This window comes from Mus caroli, chromosome 14, assembly GCF_900094665.2.
Source record: "Mus caroli chromosome 14, CAROLI_EIJ_v1.1, whole genome shotgun sequence".
In the NCBI taxonomy this organism is placed as follows: Eukaryota; Metazoa; Chordata; class Mammalia; order Rodentia; family Muridae; genus Mus; species Mus caroli.
In genome coordinates, this window is record NC_034583.1 from 1263181 (window position 1) to 1288623 (window position 25443).

At 44.3% G+C, this 25443-nt stretch overlaps 1 protein-coding gene across 2 annotated transcripts in view; it reads left to right on the forward strand.

Annotated features, from left to right (window-relative positions):
* Abhd6 (abhydrolase domain containing 6) overlaps window positions 1-25443 on the forward strand; it is a 51792-nt gene that overhangs the window by 19826 nt on the left and 6523 nt on the right. The window contains exons 2-8 of one of the 2 annotated variants that reach the window (XM_021181717.2): window positions 3493-3645; window positions 14868-15024; window positions 16235-16348; window positions 17808-17940; window positions 20832-20989; window positions 24800-24854; window positions 25048-25148. In XM_021181717.2, coding sequence (XP_021037376.1) covers window positions 3527-3645; window positions 14868-15024; window positions 16235-16348; window positions 17808-17940; window positions 20832-20989; window positions 24800-24854; window positions 25048-25148 — 837 coding nt within the window. In that variant the 5' untranslated portion in view covers window positions 3493-3526. Of the gene's footprint in view, window positions 1-3492; window positions 3646-14374; window positions 14433-14867; window positions 15025-16234; window positions 16349-17807; window positions 17941-20831; window positions 20990-24799; window positions 24855-25047; window positions 25149-25443 lie in introns of those variants that run through there. The other variant, XM_021181718.2, reaches the window with a different exon arrangement.

Sequence of the window (25443 nt, forward strand, 5' to 3'; positions counted from 1 at the left end):
GTGACTCGTGGGGCAGGTTGAATGTGTTTAGAAGGCAAGATTCTGTGAAAGTTTTCTATATTCTGTTTACTCTTACATGTTGTTTTGTACCCTGAAGTGTGTCATTGCTCAAGATCCTTAGCAGTCAAAGTTGGGGACATTAAGTGTTCTGAAATGCCATGCCTGATTTCTGATCCCAGACTACATTTGACTTCCCTTATGCAGGGGAAGCTGCTTCTGGGGAGCTGTAAAAGGACATGAGATTTATGGGAGAACTAGCTAGGTCCTATTCTTTGATTGCCTGGTATAACTCTAGAAATGTTAAATCAGCAGATTAGGGAAGGACAGATGAGGTGAGGAGGGTAGGGTCTGTAGAAGAGGCTGGGAAAACCCCCAGGTCAGTACCCCTCCATCCCGTGACTGCGACCTTCTGTGCAGCAGCTCACATACCATGACCTCAGGACCACACACCACCCAGTTAGTATTTCCCTTTGTTTCCGTGCAGCACCAGGGATCAACCTCCAGGACTGCACACAGTAGACAAGCACATTGCCACCAGATAGTATGCCTAGCTCTAGTGTGTTTCCTTAAATTACTGTCTTTTTCCTTAAATTTATTCTTTTGCTTCTTTCTTTCTTTTTTTGTTTTGAGACCGAGTTTCTCTGTATAGCCCTGGCTGTTCTGGAACTCACTCTGTAGACCAGGCTGGCCTTGAACACAGAAATCTGCCTGTCTCTACCTCCCAAGTGCTGGGATCAAAGGTGTGCACCACCACTGCCCAGCTTCAATTTATTCTTAAAATTAAGATACGTCCCTAGAATGATTTAAAAGTGTCATTAAGAGCCAAAGAATGGTTCAGTGGGTAAAGGGCCTTACTGCCCCATGTGATTATGGAAATTTGAGCTCCTGAACCCACACAGTGGAAGGAGAGAACTGACGTCTGTACATTGTTCTCAACTTCCACATGTATGTTGTGGCATGCCTTATCTCACACACACACACACACACACACACACACACACACACACAGAGTCTGTTACAATAAATGATAGGCAGACTGGAGCGATGGCTCAGCAGTTGAGGTACTGGCTGCTCTGCCAAAAGACCCAGCTTCAATGCCCAGTGCCCACATGGCAGCTCACAACTGTCTATAACTCCAAGATTTGACACCCTCACATACATATACATGCAACACTCATAAAACAGTCATTAAAAAAAAAAAAGACAGGCACCTACACGCACATGCACACTGTTAAACGGATGATGGGAACAATGTTCCTGGCTAACTACAGACTTCCGGCACAGAATTGTCCGGCACAGAGATCCTTTAACTTGAGGTCCTCAGAGCTGCTCTCCAGCCTTGGCAGGACTTGACTGGCAGAGATGAGTTGCTTAGTGAGTGAGTATTAGCATTACCCAAAGCTGTGTGCCACTGAAGCCTGACTTAGCCACCAAGCGCTGTCCTGTGTATGGGGCCATAGTCTGGAAAGTTCCAGGAAACACCTTTATTTTGGTAATTGCAGTCCTTGTTCTTGAGGTTTTGTCTTCTTTGTCTTTACCCTTTGTCTGTCCTGTACCCAGGCCCAAGGAAGTCTTTTAATAAGCACCAGCAGGGTAGGGAGCCACCTCCCGAAGGAAATCTAGGCATCCTCTGTAGGTAAAGGATTTTGCAAAGATGGGACATATTGTCTATTCTTTGTCTAAATCAGTGGTTCTCCACTTTCCTAATGCTGTGACCCTTTAATACAGTTCCTCATGTAGTGGTGACCCCAACCGTAAAATTATTTTGTTGATACTTCATAACTGTAATTTTGCTACTGTTAGGGATTGTAATATAAACATCTGGTTTGCAGGATATCTGATATGTGACCCCTGTTCAAGGGGTTGTAACCCACAGGTTGAGAGCCACTGGAAAACACGGCAGTCAGAAAGCATGGTTTACTCAATTAGGCCTGGCTTTGTTTGACCTTGTCAGGGAGAGTGTATGGGTTCTCTGGGGAAGCCCAAACCTTGCTGATGCTGTCACACAAGAGTTCCTTCTTCTCCAAAGATGGATCCTGGTAGAATTTCCCTTGAAAGTGTGATATCTACAGCAGATACCAGCAGAGGAAAGTTTTTTTCTCTCAGTTTGCTTACCATCTCCAGTGTCAGAACTCGTGATGAACACGACCTTGGGCATCAAATGTTCTAATTTCTAGACTAAAGGGACATTGTGTAATTAACTCCCCAGCTCAGGAGTCTGGATCACAGTGGCTTTTGGCACGTTTTAAGAGCATCCTGTGATACGGAAGAGTTATCTTAGAGCTAAGTTCTGGTTCCTATCAGGTCACGTGAGACCTACAACCCAAAGCCTGCAGACTTATACACATCTGTTCTGAGCTATATCCTCTTTTCCCAGACCCTGGACCTTGGATTTAATAGGCAATTCCTCCACGGGGTTTTGTAGTTACTTATTTTCTGGGGAAATTTCAGTCTCCTGTAGCATTGTAGGGAATGCCTTTTCTTCCCTAGAGTGTGTTCCACAGGCTTCTTCCCATCTGTAACCTTGCTTTCCTTCAGTCTATTTGTACTCTGTTTGTCTTGTGCTATTCCAGGCACTAAGAAAGAACATATATTCTTGTCCAGCAGGCCAGTGATTGAAGCATGCTGGGAAAACTGCTTCTGCTGACCAAGCTCCTAAAAGGAGTTGCATGAGCAGACCAGGGTTACGTCCTCTGCTGCAGGGCTTCATCTGCGAAATGGGTATAATTCCTCTCTTGTTTGGTTATATTTTTACATTTTATTCTAAGTACAGGGGTGTTTTGCATGTATGTATGTGTGCAAGTCCATGCCTGGTGCCTGAGGAAGGTGGAAGGAGGAAGGCATCAAATCCTCTGGAACCAGAGTTACGGGTGCTTTTAAGCCCCATTGTGGGTGCCGAGAGTCCAAGCCAGCAAGTGCCCCCTAACCACTGAGTCATCTCTCAGCCCCTTCAGGCCTACCTAGGCTACACAATGAGATTCAAGCCAGTCTAGTTTACACAGTGAGACCTGTCTCAATCAATTAATCAGTAAGAATAAAAGATTTCAAATTTATAGAAAACTTGAAGGAATAATACATCATAGTTATCTTTTTACATACATTACTTTCTCCTGAACTTTTAGAAGTGAGGAGTATTTACCAGTTTGTACAGCGCCCCACCCCCACCTCCCCAGCCCTAACCCCACCACCACCACACCTCAAAGCCTGAGCAGGCATGACAACTTCATTGTCCACAGCTACAGTTCTGTTGGATACACTGTGTGTACTGCTACTATCTGGTACCCATCGGGTCCTCAGATTTCTCCAGTCATCGCGTGGTGTACCCTGGTGTGTTGATTGCCACGTTTTGAAAGGTTCTCCCAAGTCTGCCTGGGCATATCTCCCTGCTATGGTTTGTTTTTCAGGCTCCTGTCTCTGGACTCAGGATCCTTTCCTTTCCAATTCTTCCTCGTTTCCCCTGGGGTGGTTTCAACACTCTTACCCTCTCTTCAGCCTCTGCAGGTGTCAACAAGGCTCAAGGAGCAGGATGGATCTCGATGTGGTTAACATGTTTGTGATTGCGGGTGGGACCCTGGCCATTCCGATCCTGGCATTTGTTGCGTCTTTCCTCCTGTGGCCTTCAGCTCTGATAAGAATCTATTATTGGTAAGTCAGCTGGATGATTGAGGTTTGTACAGTGTAACCATATCGCCACCCCCACTTTGTCCTGGCCATTGTTGCTTGTCATCTTCTCATGAACTATTTTAAACAAACGATGAAGGACATACATCTTATTTTGAAATCTTTTTAACGTTTTCTTTTTTTTATAATAGTTATTTTATGTGTATGGGTGTTTGCCTGTGAGCATGGCAACTCTTTGAGTTTTGAATGTTCTTGGACTGGCAGCTGCTTCAAAGCAGATAGACTGTTTCAAGTTTCTGCCTGATAGCATGTTTGCCCCGAGGGTCACTCTGACTCCTAAAACTCTATGAAAGGCTTTTCATTCCTACCCACCAGGTGCATGGATGTCATTGAGATATGAATCAGAAGCACCAGGAACCCTCCGTGGGAAGAGCTCATATGGCAAACTGTTTTCCAAATGTACTCTGAAACTGTTAGGTGTCTTATTGTCTTGTTTGGGTTTTGGCACAGGGTCTCAGTACATATAGCTGTGGCTAGCCTAGAATTCTATGTAGAACAGGCTAGCCTCAAACTCAAGAGATCTGCGTGCCTCTGCCGTGGGAGAGCTGGGATTGAAGGCGTGCCCCACTATAGTTATTTGGAGTTAAGATCTCATAGCCCAGGCTTGCCTCAAACTTACTGTGAAGAGGAGTCCTGATATTCCTCCTCTGCCTCCCAAATCCTGGGATTACAGGAATGTTCCAGCACACCCAGACTTGCTCTAGAATTGTTAATTATTATGGTGAGAGAGACAAATAAAACTTCTGAATGCCTGCCATTCTTACTGCCCTCGTTTCTGCCCTGTCTCAGGACCATTTGTACTTTTCTTCCATATTTTCTTTACTGTTAAGAGCTTACATCTATGTTTTGGCTGTCTTTTAAAATAATGTATTTACTATTATTGGGGAGGCTTTTTGGAAGCTTTAATTTTTGTGGCGGTCAGAGGACAGTTGTGAGTTCTACTGTTACCGTTCCGAGATGGTGTCTCACTGTAGCCCCAGCTGGTCTGGAATTCCCCGTGTGGCTGGCTGAGCATGGTTTGAACTCAGGACCCTCCTGCTTCTGCTGCCCAAGTGCTGGGATTACAGGAATGAGTCACCACACCTGGCTTTTAAATCTATTTATTTAAAAAGTGATATAAATAACTCTACTGAAATGTGGAAAATTTGCTGTGAAAACTAAGTAATGTAAAAAAGTAAAAATAAACATAGTTACCTGTAGCTAGTTTTACTACTTCGTGGATTCTTCTTTTCCCACCCTTTTCTCACCCTTTCATCCCTATCACTAGATTGGAGAGAAAGAAGGATAGGAGGAAGAGAGAGAGAGGGAGAGGGAGAGGGCGAGAGAGAGGGAGAGGGTGAGAGAGAGGGAGAGAGAAATATCTGAATCTAATTTCTTTCCTTTTGTTTCTTCTTTGAATACAGCTGCTAACAACCTCCCCCCCCCCAAATTACCACCAACCACCAACCCCACCTAGCAATGTTCTAGCATTTATATAACCTCTGAAAAATTCCCAGAATTCTAAAAGTCACACAGTTGCAGAAGCTTATCTGCAGCTGGCAACACCATGCCTCTGCTAGAGCATGAGACAAATCATGGTCAGCTGCTGTGGACAATCTGAAACAGCCCCGTTTCCCCACACCTGGGACTAAAACTAAAACATGTTCTTATAATATTTCTGTGCTTTTTAAAGAACCAAAATTCCAGAATTCTCACTACAGTTACCTTAAATTCTAGCCTAGCTATTGTTACCTACCAAAGGATTGAACCCACGGCCATGTATGCAGGCAGGGCCTCTAGCACTGACCTGTATTCCTAGCTTATAAAAAGTTAGCACTTGCTCTTGCTTTCTTGCCTTGTTGCTCCCACTCCTTCTCTTCTCCCCTTCCCCATTCCCTTCCCCCTTTTCTCCACCAGCTCATGGCCAGCCTCTACTCCTCAACTCTCTCTCTGTCTCTGTCTGTGTCTCTGTGTCTCTCTCTGTCTCCCCTCCCCATGCCCTGAATAAACTCTATTCTATAGTAAAAAAAAAAAAAAAAAAAAAAAAAGTTAGCTCTTGAAAAGACAGTGCTATGCTTTGTTGGTTTTTCTGTGCCACTATCCATTTGTGAAGTCAAGTCAACTTTCCCCTGCTTCATGATGAAATGAATATGAAATAGACCAGGTTCTTCTCCATACTGTAGATAAGCCCCAAGAGATTTATCTGGGCAGTTAGAGGGAACCTCTCACGTGGAGAAGGGCACCAGGAGGCGGATGCCCTCTATCTGCCCTCCTTTCTGGCTCCCTTTTGTTTCACTGGCTCATGGAATTTTCCACTCGCTGCTCAGGCTCCAAGCCTTGGAAAGCAGCAAATAGGGCAATGTGGTTTATGATCTTTCATTCTCTCTGCCTTTTCCGTGTGGGTGAAGCTGTCGCCCCTTGGGAGGGTCACCTACGACCCACCTCTGCACTGACAAATTAGACCTCTAGTTGCCTCAATGCTACTGTCCTTGCTGCATTGCCAAGACTCCTGGGTGATCCTAGACATAGAGAGGTCAGAACTGTGTCTCCACCTCAGGACCCTGCCAAGGCCCATGCTCCTCCACACACAGATGCCATTATTGTTAAACGAGTGAGCTTGAAGCAGAGAATGCAGTTTGCACATGTGGACTATAACATGGATATGGTTGCATGAAAGTGTATACAGTTGAATGGCTATGTTGTAGTTGTAATTTTGTATTGTCATGACATTCGAGATCTTTTCTATCTCCCCAAAGGTCACACTAAGTAAATGTGTGATCCTCCTGCGTCAACCTTCCCAATGCTGGGATGACAGGCTGGAGCCACCAAGCTCCATGTGCACTGTCTCGGGGGTCAGTATTTGTTTTGTTATTATGGTAGAATGATTTCTCTTTGTACCCACTAGGTGTTAAGAGGATTTGCACTTCCCAAACCTCTGTTGAAGGTTCAGTCCCAATGGAATGGTATTAAACGGGCTGTAAGAGGGCATTCAATCATTTAGAGAAATCAGTGCTATTGTGCTGAGACTGGAGTCCTGGGACATGGGAGTTGGTTGCTGGAAGTCAAGGCAGCACCTCATACTTTGGTTTTTTTTTTTAGTGCCACTTGCCCTTTGACTTCTTGTCCTGAGTTGAAGCAGCAGAAAACCTTAACCAAAAGCCAAACAGAAGTCACACCATGGTTGGGACTTTCCAGTTTCTAGAACATCAGTTTTCAACCTTTCTAATGCTGCAACCCTTTAATACAGTTCCTCGTGGTGTGGTGACCCCAACCATAAAATTACTTTTGTTGCTACGTCATAACTGTAATTTGGCCTACTGTTATGAATCATGATGTAAATATCTGATATGCAGATTATCTGATATGCAACCCCTGTGCAAGGGTCATTCGCCCCCCAGGTAGAGAATCACTGCTCTAGAACCATCAACCTGAATAAACCTTTCCTTTACAAATTACCCAGTCTTCAGGGTTTTTGTGATAGAAGCAAAATAACAAGGATAGTATGATTATACCATATTTTGGTTACCCCTTGGCTGTTGTTGATGAACACAGGTTGTTCCCATCTTTGGCTCTGCACTCATAACAGTGCTGCAGAGCAAACAGTTTACTTTAATCAGCAAATGATACCATCAGAAGCCAGAGACCCCATTGAGCAGAGCCGTTAGTCCTTTGTTGGTGGTCTGTATGACTGAATGGTGTCTTAAAGTCTGACTGTGCCTGTCACCCAGCTCTAAGCAGTGGCCAACAACAGACACAGTGCTCGTTGTTGCATGAACTCAGACTCATAGCCCAAAAGGAGATTCAGCTAGTTGAAAAGGGTGAAAATCCTGGAATACTTTCAGATCACAGACTCACCAGATGGCAAGGTGACATGAGGGATTGAGATTTTAGTAACGGCTTCTGATGCCATCCCAGAGAGCTGTCAGAAGCCCTGGGAGTAGCTTCCTCTGCTTCGCTGAAAAGCACAGCCTGTTTCCTTCTAATCTCCCCACTGCAAGCCGCATTTGCACAGTGCCGTCACTGGAAGAACAGCTTTCCCACGCATCACTTACACCCCCTAATCACGCTGTTCTAAAGGCCATCGTCTGCTTGGCTGCCTGCCATGATGACCAGTGGAGTTGCTAACCTGGCTGGGCACTCAGGTGACTTTTCAATATTGTCACACAAATAGGAACAACAGATTCTAGAAGTCCCCCTGTGACACACACATCCCAGCTGTCCTGCTGTTTGGGCAGAAGGGCTTGAAATCACTGGGCATCTTGACTCCCTCTAGGATCTGCCCAGCTCAAGGACCAGAGACTGATGTTCTCTGTAGGCATAGCTAGTCTTCTTGGCAGCTCTCTCTGGGTCTGAGTATTCCTGGGGCATGGCCAACCTATCTGACAGTGTCATAGGCTCCTGCAGAAGTGCCAAATGTTTCCCCATGAATCAGCAGAGGGCATAACTGTGGTGCTGTGGCCATGCTGTGTGATGGGCCCTGTTTCTGGTTTCCACTGAGAGTGGAAATAACAAGACTGGTCTCACAATGGAAAAGACTGAGATTTTCTAAGTTTCCTATAGAAAGCTTGATCATGAAATTGAGGTTAGGAACCATTCCAAATCATTCGGTTATATAAATAAAATATAAACAAAGAATGAGAATAAAAAATAAAAATATAAATCCTGTTTGCAGATGACAGGATTGTGTACATAGGAAATCTGGGAGAATCTATAGATAATTAGAAATAATTAATAGGGAAGGTTGGAGTCCAGGTAGGAAGACGGCTCAGTTGGTATAGTGCTTACCATAAGGACCTGAGTTCCAAGCTCCGGCACCCATGAGAAAATCTGGGTGAAGCAGCACACATCTCTAATCCTCGTGTTGAAGACGCAGAGATGGGAGGATCCCTGGGGCTGCTGCCCACTAATCTAGCCAAATCAGTGAGCGTTAGATCTAGTGAGAGACTATGTTTCTTGAAAAATACAGAGGAAAAACAATTGAGAAAGACATCTGGTGTCAACCTCTGGCCTTCACAAGCACATACACATCTAAGTACATGCACCTACACACATGTACAGATGTGCATACACACACCAGAAGTGAATTTGATTACGTTGCTGAATGCAAGCTCAATAACTAGGGCTAGAGAGAAGGCTTATTGGTTAGGAGCACTTGTTCTTGCAAAGGTCCTGGGTTCAATTCCCAGCACGCACATAATGGCTTCCAGCTATCCTTGACACCAGTTCCAGGGGATCCAACAGGCATACACATGGTACACATACATGCATGCAAAATATTGATATACACAAAGTAAATATGGGAATCTAAAAAAAAATCAATAACCAAAAATCAATGGCATGCCCAAATACCGGAAACAAACAAATTAAAATGTTAAACGTTACTACTTACTTTAGTGTCAATAACTCTTAACTACCCGATAATAAATCTAAAGAATAACATGGGAGCTAAGAAGATGGCTCAGCAGGTAAAGGGCCTGGCCACACAATGCTGTTGAACTGAGGTGATTTCCCTGGAAACCAGAATGGAAGCAGAGAACTGACTCCCGAAAGCCCTCTGACATTCATATTTTCATGGTAGCATGTGCACACACAAATAACAATAATAAATTATAAATATTAAAGGTAACATTCCCCTCAGCCCCTTTAAAAAAGAACATAAAAATGTTCTACATAGAAATATAGAAAGTAGCCAGGCATGGTGGTGCACGCCATTAATCCCAGCACCTGGGAGGCAGAGGCAGGCGGATTACTGAGTTTGAGGACAGCCTGGTCTACAGAGTGAGTTTCAGGACAGCCAGGACTACAAAAAAAAGAAATATAGAAAGTAGTCATGAAAGGTAGTTGGTGGTCTCTTAATTTGATAGGCTATACCGTATTTATAGGTTGAAAGATTTTCTTCTTGTTAGAGATGTCTTATTTTTATTCAGTGGACCCTAAGTTAAGTGGCTAACCATCTTAAATCCTAATAGGTTTTACTAACAGCATTCGATGAGCAGTGAGCTAGTTAGGTTTTTGTCAACTTGACATGAAATAGGGTCATCCATGAAGAGGAAACTTCAGTTGAGAAAATGCCTCCATTGAATTGACATTTTCTTGACTAAGGATTGATGGGGAAGGCTCAGCACAGTGTGAGTGGCGGTCCTGGGTTCCATAGAGAAGCAGACTATCCCGGCCGGTGAGCAGCTGCCTCTGGCTCCTTCGTGGCTGCTGCTTTAGTTCAGGCCTCCGGATTCCAGCCTTGAGTTCTGCCTTGGCTCCACTGGATGGACTGTGGCCCAGACCCTGTAAGACAAATAAGCCCTTTCGTTTCCAAGTCGCTTTTGTCATGGATCTCTGTCACAGTAATGGAAAGTGAATTAGGGCAAGCAGATTCTTGGATAAGTTTAGAAATGTTTAACTTTTATATGATCTTTCAAGTTGGCAAAAAAAAAAATAGCATTAGCCTCATTTTACAGATAAGACCAATGAAGTACTCTAGATTAGAACTGACCTGTTTTCCACAAGAGGCAGGATGAGCTGAAATTAAGGTGTTTTGTCTACAGTTTTAATTTTTGCTAGCATGTGTCATCTATAACAGTTAGGGTGAGTTTCATTGTGACAGATTTGACATATCTGTAATGTATTCTGATTGCATTCACCCCTTGTCACCCTCTCTTGTCCCTCCCACGCCTGCCAATCCCTTCATTTTTCCAACTTGTCTCTCTTCTACTAAATGTAGTAAGTGCATTATTTTTCTCTTAAAGAGATAACTTGTTTTTATTTTATGTGTCTGAGTATTTATCTGCATTTATGTGTATTATCACCTGTGTACCTGATGCCTGTGGAGAGCAGAAGAGGGAGTCCGATGCCCTGGAACTGGAGTAAATATATGGCTATAAGCTGCTATGTGGGTCCTGGAACCAAACCTAAGTTCTTTACAAGAGCAGCCAGTGCTGGTAGCTGCTGAGTGTTCTCTCCAGTCCATCTAAGTGGATTCTTAATAAAGAAAAGGAAAGGACCGGCTAAGAAAGACAGTCTTGAGGAATGAATCTAGATGATTTATATTACTAGTTATCAAGACTAATTATGAAGTTAGGAAAGGCAAGTCAGTATGGAACTGGTCCAGAGAACAAAGAGAGCAGTTGACCAGAGGTGCCCAGAAATAGATTCACGGAAATATGGAAAGTGCACTGTGTTAATGAGAGATTCAGATTTGGGGGCAGGGAGAGATTCACAATGATATGGAAAGTGTACTGTATTAACAAGAAATCTAGATTTGGGGTGGGGAGGGTAAATTTGACCTTTTTGGTAGACAGAATTATTTAATTCTGCCCCTCAAAGGTGCCCCTGCCCCAGAGACCTGTGACTATGACAGCATGTTCCTTTCATTATCATGCTAAATTACAGTCAGTATATGCTCTGTGCAGCTGATTCTAAAGCAGGGACATCATCCACACAGCTCTTAATCTACCTCAGCCCTTATGAGCAGAGAGATACAAACCTCCGTCATGACTGGGTGCTGTTGTTTATTTGAACCAGAAGGGTCCATCCATGAAGGAGCACAGGGGGTTGGACGCAGAGTTCTCAACTGACAGCCAGCAAGGACACAAGGACGTCCGTCCTGCACAAGTGAAGAACAGAGTTCTGCCAACAAACCGAATGAGCTTAGCGCCTAATGAGGGCCACCTGGCTGAACTCTTGAAGTCAGCATTGTGAAACCCTGAGTGAGGTGCATAGCCAAGTCTTACCTGCACAAGTGACCTAGTGAAGGGTGGCGTCAAGTTCCTCTATGTCTGTGCTGTCTTGTAGTGATAGAAAAGCTAACACAACCCTTCTTCTGCAAGTTCATATCCCGCACAAAGATCAAAGCCTGGAAGACTGGAGGTCTATGCAAATGTTCAACAAACCATTCTTTTAAAGACACAGAAGTGTATTTTCTTGGCATCTGAGATAGACAGAAGCATGGCACAAAAACTTCTAGCTATAAAAGGTGTTCAGTTTAATTGTATCATGTTAAATGAAGAAGTATTGTTAACTAAAACGACCATACTGGCATGTAGCTCAACAGTGGACATTCTTAGCATACCGTCTTCCCAAAGGAACACTATTAGGGAGTAAAAATGCAAGCCAAGGGGTATTTGCAGTAAATCCGTCCATAAAGAACTTGCCCTAGCATATATAAAGAATTTCTCCTGTAAGTCTAAAGAAAGAGCATCTAACCTAAGAAATGGACAGAAAACTCACTTTACAGAGATGGTATCCAGTCATCCATTAGCATGACATGAGACAGTATTCTGGGTGATTGGGCATAGAGACACTCAGAACCACAACGAATCTGTACTCAGGAGGCTGAGCAAGAGGGTGGAGCTCAAGTGTTCAAATCTGAACTGAAAACAAAGCACAATGAGATACTGTTAATCTGCTTATCAGAAGGGTTAAAGGCGAAACAGAAACGAGGGTCAGGAGCACTGGCTGCTCTTCCAAAGGACCCAGGTTCAGCTTCCAGCTTCCACACAGTGGCTTTCACCATCTGTAACTCCTGCTCCAGATGATCTCGTTCCCTTCTCTTCCCTCTGAGAGCAAGCAGCATGCATGTGGTGCACAGGCATAGATGCAGGCAAAACAGCCATCCATACAAATAAATATACTTCAAAAACAAAAACCAACCTAACAGCCAGGTACACACCTTTAATCCCAGCACTCGGGAGGCAGAGGCAGGAAGTTCTCTGTGTATTGAAAGCCAGCATACATAGAGAGATCCTGTCTCTAAATTATAAGTATATATAAAATTTAAAAATTCGTATTTCATCGAGAAAGTCCATACAATGTGGCAATGAGGGTAGACCAGACAGACCAAAAGAGGAGCTGACTCCTAGGAAAGACTTACCTCACAGTCTGGGCAACCTATCACATAGCTAAGTCTCTGCCTGCATTATTCCTGGCTTTGTTTCAGCATAGCTGCATATTGCATAAGGGCAGGTAGAGAGAGGCTGGGAAGTTTTCTCTCCCAAGTTCTACCCAAAACTAAATCAATCAAATTTCTTTTTTTCCCCTTGCTTCCTGAGTGTTGTTGTTGCTGTTGTTTGTTTGTTTGTTTTTTAGGATGGCTAGCAAGGGAGCAAAGAGTCCAATGGTGTAAAAGGATGTACTTTATTGCACGTTAATATCTTAATTAGCAGTGAACCTCACTATGTTTTCTGTGTTTTACATTAATCTCTCCTCTGTCCTGAGTTATCCTTTCATTTATTTTGCCCAGTGTTGAATTAAGTTTTTAGCATGGCTTATGTTAGTGTATAAGCTTTTTATAAGGGTATCAATCCTGGCTGAGGGTGCAGCTCAGTGGTACAGTGCTTATGTAGCCTGTGATGAGTGAGCTGAGTTTGTCCCTAGAGAAGTGGAGATGTCAACAAACTGTGGTAATAGTATTTGTTTCAAGTATTGCCTCTAAGTTTTCCCTTTAATCTTAGCAGATGAGTATTTGGAAAGAAACATTTTAAATATAATGCTAATTAGTATTGATCAAATGTCACCATGTACTGGGTTTTGAACAAAAGTTGTTGGATTGGGGTTGAAGAGATTGCTCAGTGGTTAAGGCTGCTTCCGTTCTTCCTGAAGACCGGAGCTCAGTCCCCAGCCCCCGGCTCAGGGAGCCCACAGGGCAGCCACAGCTGCTGCCAGTGTATTAAAAGTGCTGCACTCACATACACATACACACATTCAGACACTAAGCCACACACATGATAATAACAATAACAAACACTTTTCATGTGGGTAGTCCATTTACTCTTGGCCATAACCTTTGTGCAATGCAGTATTTACCCTTATATTGTCAAAGAAGAACTCTGTGTTCCAGGTCACGTAATCAGGTTGGTCTGTGGATGAACATACAAATTCATGGTACACAGAGTACTGAAATATGCCTGCTTCTCCCTAGGAAAAGCCTTAGACTGGCCAATTTTACTACTGTTTTAATGTAGTCGTTGCAAAAGGATCAAAAGAAATCCAGTTATTACCCCTGTCCATCTGTCCCCTGCTTCTCACTTCAGCCTCACTTCTCTGTCTTCAGCCCAGCACTTGACAGTGCCTGTGTACCCACGATTGCTGTCTGTAGATACAAAGAAGCATGAATATGTACTTAAACTTCTCCTCCCCCCTCAATATCACACAAAATATTAGTACACTTTTGATGACTTGATTTTGCAAGACTTGGCAGCTGCTATAGTGTGGAGTCAGTCTATTACAGCTGCTTTAGTGTAGAGTCAGTCTATTACAGCTGCTATGGTGTAGAGTCAGTCTATTACAGCTGCTTTAGTGTAGAGTCAGTCTATTACAGCTGCTATGGTATAGATTCAGTCTATCACAGCTGCTATGGTATAGATTCAGTCTATTACAGCTGCTATGGTATAGAGTCAGTCTATTACAGCTGCTTTAGTGTAGAGTCAGTCTTATCACAGCTGCTATAGTGTAGAGTCAGTCTATTACAGCTGCTATGATGTAGAATCAGCCTATTACAGCTGCTACAGTGCAGAGTCAGTCTATTACAAAGGAGTATCTGGATGATTTAATTATCTTTCATTTTTGAAGAGATTTTTCATGCTGAAAGTTCAATTTGTTTCGATGGAAATTTCATATTGAAATGGACTTGAGTCCAAACTGCAGCCTTGCCAGGCTTATGTAACCCACAGAAGCTGAGCCCTCAACCGCTGCCATGTGCAGAATAAAGCCAGAGGGCTCAGTTTGTGCCAGTCCTGAGCAGTGAGTCAGCTGAAGCCTCGAGAGCTGTCTAATGAAAGGTCATCGTGTGTGCTGTGCTCTGCTGGCTTGCTTGCTTGCTTGTTTGCTTTTGTTTTTCATTCAAATGCTAGGCCTTCTAATTTTTCCTTTTCTTTACTACCATTTATTAGTTGTACATGGTAACCAGTCTCATGATGACATTTCCATGCACGTGTGTAATGTATATTGCTCCTGTTGCTCTCTGCTGTCAGTGCATTATTACACACACACACACACACACACACACACACACACACACACACACCCTGCTGATCCCCTTTTTTCCAAACACATGTGTGACATACTTCTCTTCTTAGTGCCCCTGGAGGGTAAAGGACAAGAGCTGGGAGAAGCATCTGTCTCATCTCCAAGTAGGATCTCTAGAGAGGACCAGTGTCCCTCTGAAAGCCATGTCCCCTGAGCATGCACTTGTGTCTTGCCTTTCTTGACCCTAGGTACTGGCGGAGGACACTGGGCATGCAAGTTCGCTACGCACACCATGAGGACTATCAGTTCTGTTACTCCTTCCGGGGCAGGCCAGGACACAAGCCATCCATCCTTATGCTCCATGGATTCTCCGCACACAAGGACATGTGGCTCAGCGTGGTCAAGGTATACTTCAGACTCTTCTGCCTTAAAGGGAGATGGGTGGGAACACGGTTCAAGTTAAGTCTTAAAATTAACAAAGTATATTATTCAGACCCTTGTATGTGTCACAGAATTAAGTGGAGTAGTATTTAAAAAACAAAAAACAAACCCGTGTCTCTGGAATCTTCTCACTGTGTGGATATTTTTAGGCAGCGGTAAGGGTGGGAGTGAGCTAACATAGCTACATCTCAGATCCGCTGTGACGCTTGAGGCTGGGTTTTTTCCAAAAGTGTTCTTTTTTTTTTTTAATTCTGCATTTCCTCTCTCCTTTTCCTGTCTATCCCCAAACCCCTCTGCCTACTGCCGTTTGTTCTTTTTTCTTTTCCTTAATCATTTAGAGAAATGGTCTAGATCTAGCAGCTTTTCAGAATCCCTTCCCAAGTCACTTTTTGTACAGTTGACTTGTGTGGCCTCTGTCTGTCCTTTGGAGAGTGACCAGCTGGTGGGGAGGCCGTGGCTGGCACTCGTCTTGAGAGCACAGCGTCCTGGGTTCCTACTTCTAGGGGGACAGTATCTGAGGGGTCCAAACTGCTCCTAGAAAACTGCACATGTCATTGAGTCACCTGTGTTCTCACAGGCATGAGGACAGCCATCTTTAAGCCTTAATGAACCTTCTTTGTCCCTTCTTCAGTAAACATTTCTGATAGCTGACGTTTCTCAGATTCCTGGCTATGGTTGCTGCATCTTCTAAACAGCAGAAAGGAAAGTAATTACCTTAAGAGTTAGTCTCTGATGGAGAAAGAAAAAGTTAGTGGAGACCAGCCTCCTGGTGTTGGGAAAAGCACTGGAGCTGGCCTTCTGGTTCTAAGACAACAGCCGCATGGCTGGAGGAAGTAAGACACGAGAAAGAGAGGAAGCAGTACTGAGCTACCAGCATTAAGTTTGAAGATGTTGGGCCATTGAGATGGCTCCGAGGGAAAAGTGTATCCCCTCCAGTCACCCACTGAGCCTCTTTGCATCTATGCACCAGTCTGGGGCTCCTCTCTTCCCTATGAGGCTGCTGTCTAGACTGATTCATCTAAGTATCATGTAAAACACGTGGAGGCTCAGAAACAATCTTAGTAGCTGTCAGGGTCACTGGGTACGCGGCAGCTGCCTCCCCAGAGACTCGGGCAGGCACGGTTTTGGTAGTTTTTGTAGATCATAGACTGACTGTAAGGGTCTGGGTTTTCAGTTCCTTCCAAAGAGCCTGCACTTGGTCTGTGTGGACATGCCTGGACATGAAGGTACCACCCGCTCCTCCCTGGACGACCTGTCCATAGCGGGCCAAGTTAAAAGGATACATCAGGTAAGCAGGGCCCTCCACCGAAGTCCCACATAGTTTCCCAGCACAGGGAAAGCAGGCAAGAGTTGCACACAGGCTCATGGCCAGTCCCAAGTATATTTTGTCTCCAAGTGATTGCAAACAACATGGGAGCCTAGGGACATCTCTGGCCGTTTGAGAAGGACCTGAACTTACTACAGATACTTTTCCTTTAAGCCTATTGAACCTTTTGGTTTTGTAGTTTGAAATAGGGTGTCATGTAGACTAAAGATTACTTTGAACTTCTGATCCTCCTACCCCTGCCTCCCAAGTGCAATGATTACAAGACTGTGTGCTAGCAGCCATGTTTTGTGTGCGGTTGGGAATCAAGCCCAGGAAACTGTACATGTTAAGCAAGCACTCTGCCCACTGAGGTCCATCCCCTGCCCATGAGCACCAGCTGCCTGTTTGTACATGAAGAGACATGATCTGCACAGTTTCCCGGGCCTCTGTAAAGCCATGCACTGTCTGCCTGTAGAGGCCTGTTTCTCTGCTTCCATGTGGTTAGTGCTGGGAGACTTTGCATGTTATTGTGTTTTAGTTTCCATCTCTGGCTCTCTCCTATAGTTATTATCACTCATGAGCCCTTGAACCCTTTCTTAAAAGAACAGTTTGTAAGTTTCAAGTTCATATTGGTGTTTTTTCCAAATAAGGATATTTACTTGATAATTTCTGCCTCCACTGTTAAACTATATGTATACACACACACACACACACACACACACACACACACACACGGGATCCCATTACAGATGGTTGTGAGCCACCATGTGGTTGCTGGGAATTAAGCTCAAGACCTCTGGAAGAACAGCCAATGTTCTTAACCACTGAGCCATCTCTCTCCAGCCCTGAACTATATATTTTAATGAGAGCTTATTGTCTGGCTCTTTGCTGTATTCTCAGCAGCTAAATATAGTTACTAGCACATAACAAGTACCCAACAAATATTTTTCCAGTGAGGGACATATGTGTAGATGGCTGGATGACTAGCCAGATAGGGCTTCAAATTAAGCAGGAGTCAGCAAACTATGGCCCCAAGGCTGACACCTACCTTTGTAAACTAAGTTTTCTTGATGCACAGCTGTGATTGCTTGCTTATGTATTTGCCTCTGGCAGCTTTTGTGACATAGTACCAAGTTGAGTAATGATGCAAAGACCAGCTGACCCATAAAGGGGAAAAAAATTGACGCCTTGGCCCTTCACAGAATAGTTTATGACCTATTAAGGGAAGCCTCATCATTTGATTATATTTATAAATGACCCAACAGTCACATGTGCCGTATAAAGGAAAGTACATATATGTCACAGGGCTCAACCAGGCAATGGGTCTAATAGCCAGCATCAGACCCAGTGGAGGGTCCAACCGCACTGGGGGGGTGGAGGGGAGTGTCTCTACTCTGACATCTCAGCTGTAATCACACCTCCTTTTCATTTCTCTTCCTAGTTTGTAGAATGCCTTAAGCTGAACAAAAAGCCCTTTCACCTTATAGGCACCTCCATGGGTGGCCACGTGGCCGGAGTATATGCCGCTTACTACCCATCTGATGTCTGCAGCCTGTCTCTCGTGTGTCCTGCTGGTGAGTTATGTGACCAGGACAACCTTACCAGTGACTTGAATTTAAAGAAACATCTATATAGCTTCTACTGTTAATACTTTTAAAAAGCTATCCTTCTGGTAGATAGATTTCAGAGGCAGGCAATGCTAGATGTTAACTCTGACCAGGTAACAGTTGTATTGTGAGAACCATAGCCAAATTGACTTGGCCTGTGTAGCCAGCCCTGTTCCACAGAGAGCTGGAGATGGACGGTGGACATGCACATCGTGCCGAATGCCACCTTACACTCACACTTAGGAACCATCCTGTACCACAGAGCATTATGAAAACTAATCTCAGATCAAGGTTTCTACCCCGCCTTTATCACTCAGTTCCTAGATAAAAGACGTACAACTTTAGTATTTATAATAAGCCATAATCGGCACTAGAGCTGGACAGATACCTGCCCTCTAAGCTATTACCTCTCTATCGATAACCTCAAGTTAAGCCTTGCCATGTTCTGTGAGGGCGTCTTTACTCTGATTGGCCAGCCCACACTGCCAGTTCTTATGATCCCTTACCTCGTGGTGTCTTCCTCTCCTCTCTGCCTTCTCTCTCCCCTCTTGGTCTCTCCCCAGACCCCAAGCCTGGGAATCCAAACCCCACCTATCTCAATTCTGTCCATCTATAGGCTGTACGCATCTTTATTCACCAATCAGGGATGACTTGGGGGGCAAGGTTACATAGCATCACTTGTCTTCCTTCATAGCAGAAGACCAGACTTCTACACGGAGAGCTGGAGGTGGGCAGTGCACATGTGCACAGTGCCAGGCAGCACCTGGTACTCATGACTGTGGTGCTCACGCCAGCTTCCAGCATCTGTTGATCCTCAAGAGCTAACATCTCTTTATAGACTTAATTCTCACTTAACCCTGTGAGATGAGGGTACTATTCTACTCTCACTCAAAAGAATGAGCAAAAGCCAAAGATTCCGCTTATTTTAAGATTTTTTTTTCATGATTTTTATCAGTATGTGTTTATTGTGCTGAGTTTATAGAAACCTTTTTATCTAAGGTGTCATGAACATTGACCATGGTCACCCTATATCCCTATGTCCACCCCTCACTAGTCCCCTTCTTGTTCCTAAAGAGTCACATGATGAGAACTTTATAGAAAGTCAGTGGACTTTAGCTTCTCTGCTTATCTTTGTATGTGTATATTTTTACGTGTTCAAACACACACGCACACACACACACACACACACACACACACACACACATCTTATAAGAGTTTGAGTTGTAACTCCAGAAATTACTACCTCAAATTGGAGTTTTTAATTTATTTTTCTCCTATAAGTCTTTAAACTTAGATTAATAGCACATGGTAGATAAATAGTAATTTTTCTCTCTCCAACTTGCACCCCATCCTCTTCTGTGTTTGATATTAGGGCATTATTTACACATAGTAAAGTAGGATTTGTTTGTTTGTTTTGACAGAGTATGTCTACTTAGTCAAAATTAGCCTTGAACTTGTTATCCTGGCTCAGCTGTCTGAGTTCCAGAAAGTTCATGAGCCACATGTTGAGAAGCATTGTCTTATATGATGCACTGAAACCTAGCCATCAGCTGCACACTTGTAACTCTTACTGAAGCTAAACTAAATCGACCTTCAAAACCTTGCAGCGCGGTGGTGGGATAGTTCAGTGGTTAGAACACTGCCTGCTCTGCCAGAGGTCCTGAGTTCAATACCCAGCATATAGATGGCTCGTGACTATCTATAAATAGATCTGGTGCCCTCTTCTGGCATGTAAGTGTCCATACAGACAGAATGTTCCTACATTTAAAAACATATATATATAAATAAATTGAAAAAAAAAAAAAAAAAACCAAAACCTTCAGCGAGGGGCTGGAGAGATGGCTCTGAGATTAAGAACACTGGCTGCTCTTTGAGAGGAGCCTGGTTCAATACCCAGTATTCATGTGGCAGCTTATAACTGTCTCTAATTCCAGTTCCAGGGGACCCAACACCCTCACACAAACATGTATGCAATATATACATGAAATAAACATTACGAAATTTGATCATTTGCAGGCCTGTTAAGGGCATTGAACTCAGACAATCCCCAGTGTGTCTTCTCTTCTCCCTTTTCTCAGCACCAGCTCTGAAATCGGTTGCTCCTTTAACAGTAAAGTTTGAGAGCCGGGCGTGGTGGCGCACGCCTTTAATCCCAGCACTCGGGAGGCAGAGGCAGGCAGATTTCTGAGTTCGAGGCCAGCCTGGTCTACAAAGTGAGTTCCAGGACAGCCAGGACTATACAGAGAAACCCTGTCTCGAAAAACCAAAAAAAAACAAACAAACAAAAAAACAAACAAACAAAAAAAAAACAGTAAAGTTTGAGGACTGAAAGAGCAGCCCCTAGAGAAGGTGATTCACCTTCCTGGTAAAGGTCAGCCCTGGGCTTTCTTTCCATCGTGTTTCCTTCAGTCTGGTTGAACAGTGCGTGCCTGCAGCTTCCCACTCTCTCCAGCTCATCCCGCTGTATGAAATGCAGATTCTGATTCAAGAGGCTAAGCCTGGGTTTCTGTATTTCATGTTAGTCTGTGGCCCCGGTGTGTGCAGTCAGTCCCAAAATACAATGTTTTAATCCAGACTAGCTTAGAATTTGTTATGTAGCCCATGCTAGCATTGAACTTGTGATTCTCCTGTCTCTGCCTCCGGAGGCATCTATGTCCCACCAAACTTAACTCTCTATGTTTCTCAAAATATGATGTTTCCTTTGAGCAGTGGTGCCAGTGCCAGTGAGAAAGGGTTATTCAGCCAGTGCTCCTGGTGACTGACTCCTGACACATTCACCCCGGTTTGTCATTGGTTGGGCGTTTTCCTGGGGCGTGGTAAGAAGGTAGGTCACTGGGCTCTTCTGTTCTGCATCTCAGGCCTGCAGTATTCAACTGACAATCCTTTTGTACAACGGCTCAAAGAGCTGGAGGAGTCGGCTGCCATTCAGAAGATTCCCTTGATCCCATCCACCCCGGAAGAGATGAGTGAGATGCTGCAGCTCTGCTCCTACGTCCGCTTCAAGGTGCCCCAGCAGGTATGGCGTCTCGGCCACTCCCTTGCCATCCCTGCAGCAACGCCCACCCAGACACACACATCCTCGTGCATCTACCATTCTGCCTGCTCCATTTTTTTCAATGTAGCTTACCTATGATATGTCAGACACTGTGCTGAACACTGTGGTAAGTACATAGCACAGGGACTTCCCTGGGCAGATATAGTCCAGTGCAGTAGGTAGACATTAGTAGACAAAACTTTACAAATTGAAATGAGTTTTAGAGGTAAAATGAAGACTTACACATTGAAAAACAATTTTTTAAATAAATCCAAAAGGCTTTTCATCTATGAGAGTTATATTTGTTGATATTGAAACTCAAAAATATTTAACATAGGGCTGGAGAGATGGCTCAGCAGTTAAGAGCACTGTCTGCTCTTCCAGAGGTCCTGAGTTCAATTCCCAGCAATCACATGGTGGCTCACAACCATCTGTAATGGGATTTGATGCCCTCTTCTGGTGTGTCTGAAGACAGCTACCGTGTACTTATATATAATAAATAAATCTTAAAAAAAATAAAAAATAAAAATAAGACAAACAAAACAAAACAAAGTTTTAACATAAACAGATATGATATCTTATGTTATATAGTATGCTTAAGAGAATATAGGTGAAAGGCAATGACATTGAGCATCATTGATTATGAGTACAACATGACCTCATGGTCTCCTAAGACCTGCCCCCAGATATTGTAGGTCTCTATAGTTTATGGGAATGAATCTATGTTTTTCTAAGCATAGTAGAGGAGCCGCTGAAAGACTGTAGGGGACACAAATGGAAACAGGGCTACTTAGGATACTCTTTGGCCTAGAGATGATGGTCCAGACTGAGGTAGGAGCCCTAAAGATGAGGACTAAGGTGTGGTTTGAGGAAGGATGGATAAAACCAGGACATGTGGAGAGTTCCATCTGGATGTATGACGTTCAGATTGCATTTGAGCCCTCCAAAGGGATATGTCCAGTAGGCAACTGGACACTTAAGTGATGCAAACAGAAGTCTGGCCTGAAGGCAAAGCAGGAGCTATCCACAGAGGACACAGTTGAGGGTCACAGGTCTGAATGAGATCATTGAAGAAGAGGTGTGGAGAGGAAAGTCGACAGCTTGGGGCCCGTGGACTAGGTTATCTCCTGTGTTGGAAGCATGGAACCCTGACTCTGGGTGGGCGGGGTCCTCCTAGGCTGTGAGAATGGACACTGTTATTCAGACTTTGTAACCATGACTCAGTACGTGCAGCATATATCTGGGGAAGCATCCAAATCTGTTTCTGAGGTGAACTCTGTCCTGGATACCTTTTTAGTCAGAAAGTGTCATTGTCCTCTTCCCACTATGACGTGTTTGGAATGTAGCGACCAAAGGAGACTCCATGCCTTTCCCTGTCAGGGATAAGAAAACGCTGAGAGGAAATACTGTTAGCTTCAGAAGCTTTTCTTTCCCGGGAGGGCAGGGCCGCCTAGCACTGAACCCATTAGGCCATCTTGTGGTTGTGGTTGTGTTTGTTCACGCATTGCCTGCTGGATGCTCTGTAAGATCAGGCCTGTCTGTCTCCAGACTTTAGTAGTGTGCCTTCACAAAGAAGGTCCTACTTAGAAGATTGTATGGATGGTGGATATGATAGGAGGCCATAGTGTCAGCGATGGTGGATAGGTAGGTACAGGATAGGTAGCTATGTGAGTTGATACATATGTATGCTTATATGATTTAAGGCTACAGAATGGGTGGGTGGGTGGCTACAGGGATAGATTTATTGAACACTATATATATATATACATATACATATATATACTTTTTAGGGAAGGAGGAATTGATCAATCAATTAAGCAAAGTTGGAGACAGATGGGCAGATGCATGGATTCTGGATGGACAGAGGAAAAACTTAAATGTCTGCCTCAGAGCACAGTGCTGTTAAATACATAGTCATCACCCTCAACCCTGGGCTTCCCCCTTCAAAACCTCTCAGATTCTAGTCATGCATTAGAGAACTGATCCAGTCCAAAGCAGCCATGGTCCATATGTTAGCTTTCTGCCACTGTGGGAAAATAATCTCATCATGGGTTCAGGGGATTCATCCTGTTGTCTCTTGATCCCTTCCCTGTAGGCATACGATGAATCAGTACATCATGGCGGGAAGCATGGGATAGACCACAGATGCTCATCTCATGGTGGACAGGAAGTGGGCAGGGATGGAGCCAGGGTCCCAGTGTATCACTCAGAAGTGTATCACCAATGACCTGCTTCCTCCATGTAGGCCCAGCCTCCTAAAGTCCTCCTTCCAGTGACACCCCAGACTGAAGACCAAGCATTTAGTACATGGTCTTCTGAGGACCGTCACACTCCTCTTCCCTACGTTGGTCTGTATAAGACTTCTGAGAAGGTTTGCTGAAAGGGTCTAGACATATTCCCCCATGGAGGAAAGGGGTGACGGCTACTTTTGGGATAGCTACCTGGGCTCTGCCTTAGAGTCCTGAGGCAAGGAACAAATGGCCACAAGCCACCTGTTTGGGTCAGTAACCCAGATCTTGTCGATCTGGCTCATTTAGATTTGCTACAGCCCTCAACAAGGGAAGCAAAGGCAGTGCCAAACAATCACCCGTGTTCTATGGAATTATCAGTGTTGTCCCAGAGTTTTCTTAATAGTTTATTTCTTCTCTTCATCCTCCTCCTCCTCTTCTTCTTCCTTTCCTCTTTCAGAAGGGTCTTTTCATGTCTCACAGGCTGGCCTGGAACTCACTTGAGTTGTTGAAAATGAATTTAAACCCCTAATCCTCCTGCCTCTACCTCCAGAGTATTAGGATTTCAGGCTTGCTGTACCTCACCAGGTTTATGAAGTTCTGGAGATGATCAAGGCTTGGCACATGCTAGGCCTGCTCTCCACCAATTGAGTTATCTCCCCAGCTCCTTATCATTGACTAATGACCTGATATTTTGTTTATTCAGATTTTTGTCTTGAACTAAACTGATAATTTCTCAAGATGCCTGGCAATTAGAGGTGCCTTTAAGATAATGTGCAGGCCTCTGGCTTTGCAGCATCTCCTAAGTTCCTTCGGTCTTAGTTAGGGTTTTACTGCTGTGAACAGACACCATGGCCAAGGCAAGTCTTAAAACAACATTTAATTGGGGCTGGCTTACAGGTTCAGAGGCTCAATCCATTATCATCAAGGTGGGAGCATGGCAGTAACCAGGCAGGCATGGCACAGGCAGAGCTGAGAGTTCTACATCTTCATCCAAAGGCTGCTAGTGGAAGACTGACTTCCAGGCAACTAGCATGAGGTTCTTAAGCCCACACCCACAGTGACACGCCTACTCCAACCAGGTCATACCTATTCTAACAAGGCCACACCTCCAAATGGTGCCACTCCCTGGCCCAAGAATATACAAGCCATCACACTTCCTAGGTTTTTTTTTATTATTATTACTGTTTAGTGTGAAAGGTGTTTTGCCTGTGTATTGGTGCCCCACATGTGTGCAGTGCCTACAGAGGCTAGAAAAGCACATCAGGACCCTTGGAACTGGAGTTACAGATGGTTGTGAGCCTTCTTGTTGGTGCTGGGAATTGAACCCGGGTCCTCTGCAAGAGCTGCAAGTGCTGTTGACTATAGAGCTATTGCTCTGTAATCCCTTGATTTGCTTCTGTAAAGCCTCCCAGTTATAGTCTACATTCTGGGGATTCACAAGCCCAGCCCTTGACAGTGCAGGAACTTCCTGAGCACTGCCCACTGTGCTGCCGCAGAGCTATAAAAGGCTGGAGGAAGTGAGACGTCTCGTGTTTTCTAACTTTGGATTTTTCACCCTCAGATCCTTCAAGGTCTTGTTGATGTTCGCATCCCTCATAACAGCTTCTACCGGAAATGTAAGTAGCCCCGCTCCAGCTTGCGGCTTAGTGGCTGGCTGCCTTGTAATCTGTAAACCTCTGTATTTGGAATGTTTTCTGGGCCCCTCAAGAAAGGAGGTGGTGGCTTGGGCTTGAAGAAGCTCTGACTACGGAGACACCTCCATGCAGAACCTGCATACTTAGACTCACTGTGTGTTTCTTTTCTGACAAGTGTTTTTGGAGATTGTCAACGAGAAATCCAGATACTCTCTGCATGAGAATATGGACAAGATCAAGGTCCCGACACAGATCATTTGGGGGAAACAAGACCAGGTATGTCACAGGACCCTGTAGAAAAAAGCCAGTGGTCATCTTTAAAGCAAGCCTCCATGGTAGCCTTCTTATGTTGGGTGCCAGAATCTGCCAGAGCTGAGAACAGTGATGGTTGATTTTTAGCGTGAAAGGGAATTTGTCTATTGAGATAAGGTTTCGTTTACCATGTAGCCCAAGCTGGCCTTGTCCATGAGCTCCTCTTGGCTGCACATCCCAAATCCTGGAATTACAGGCTACCAGTGGGCAGCACTGGGCCTCGTTCATGCTAAGCTATCACTTTACCGTAAGCCATACT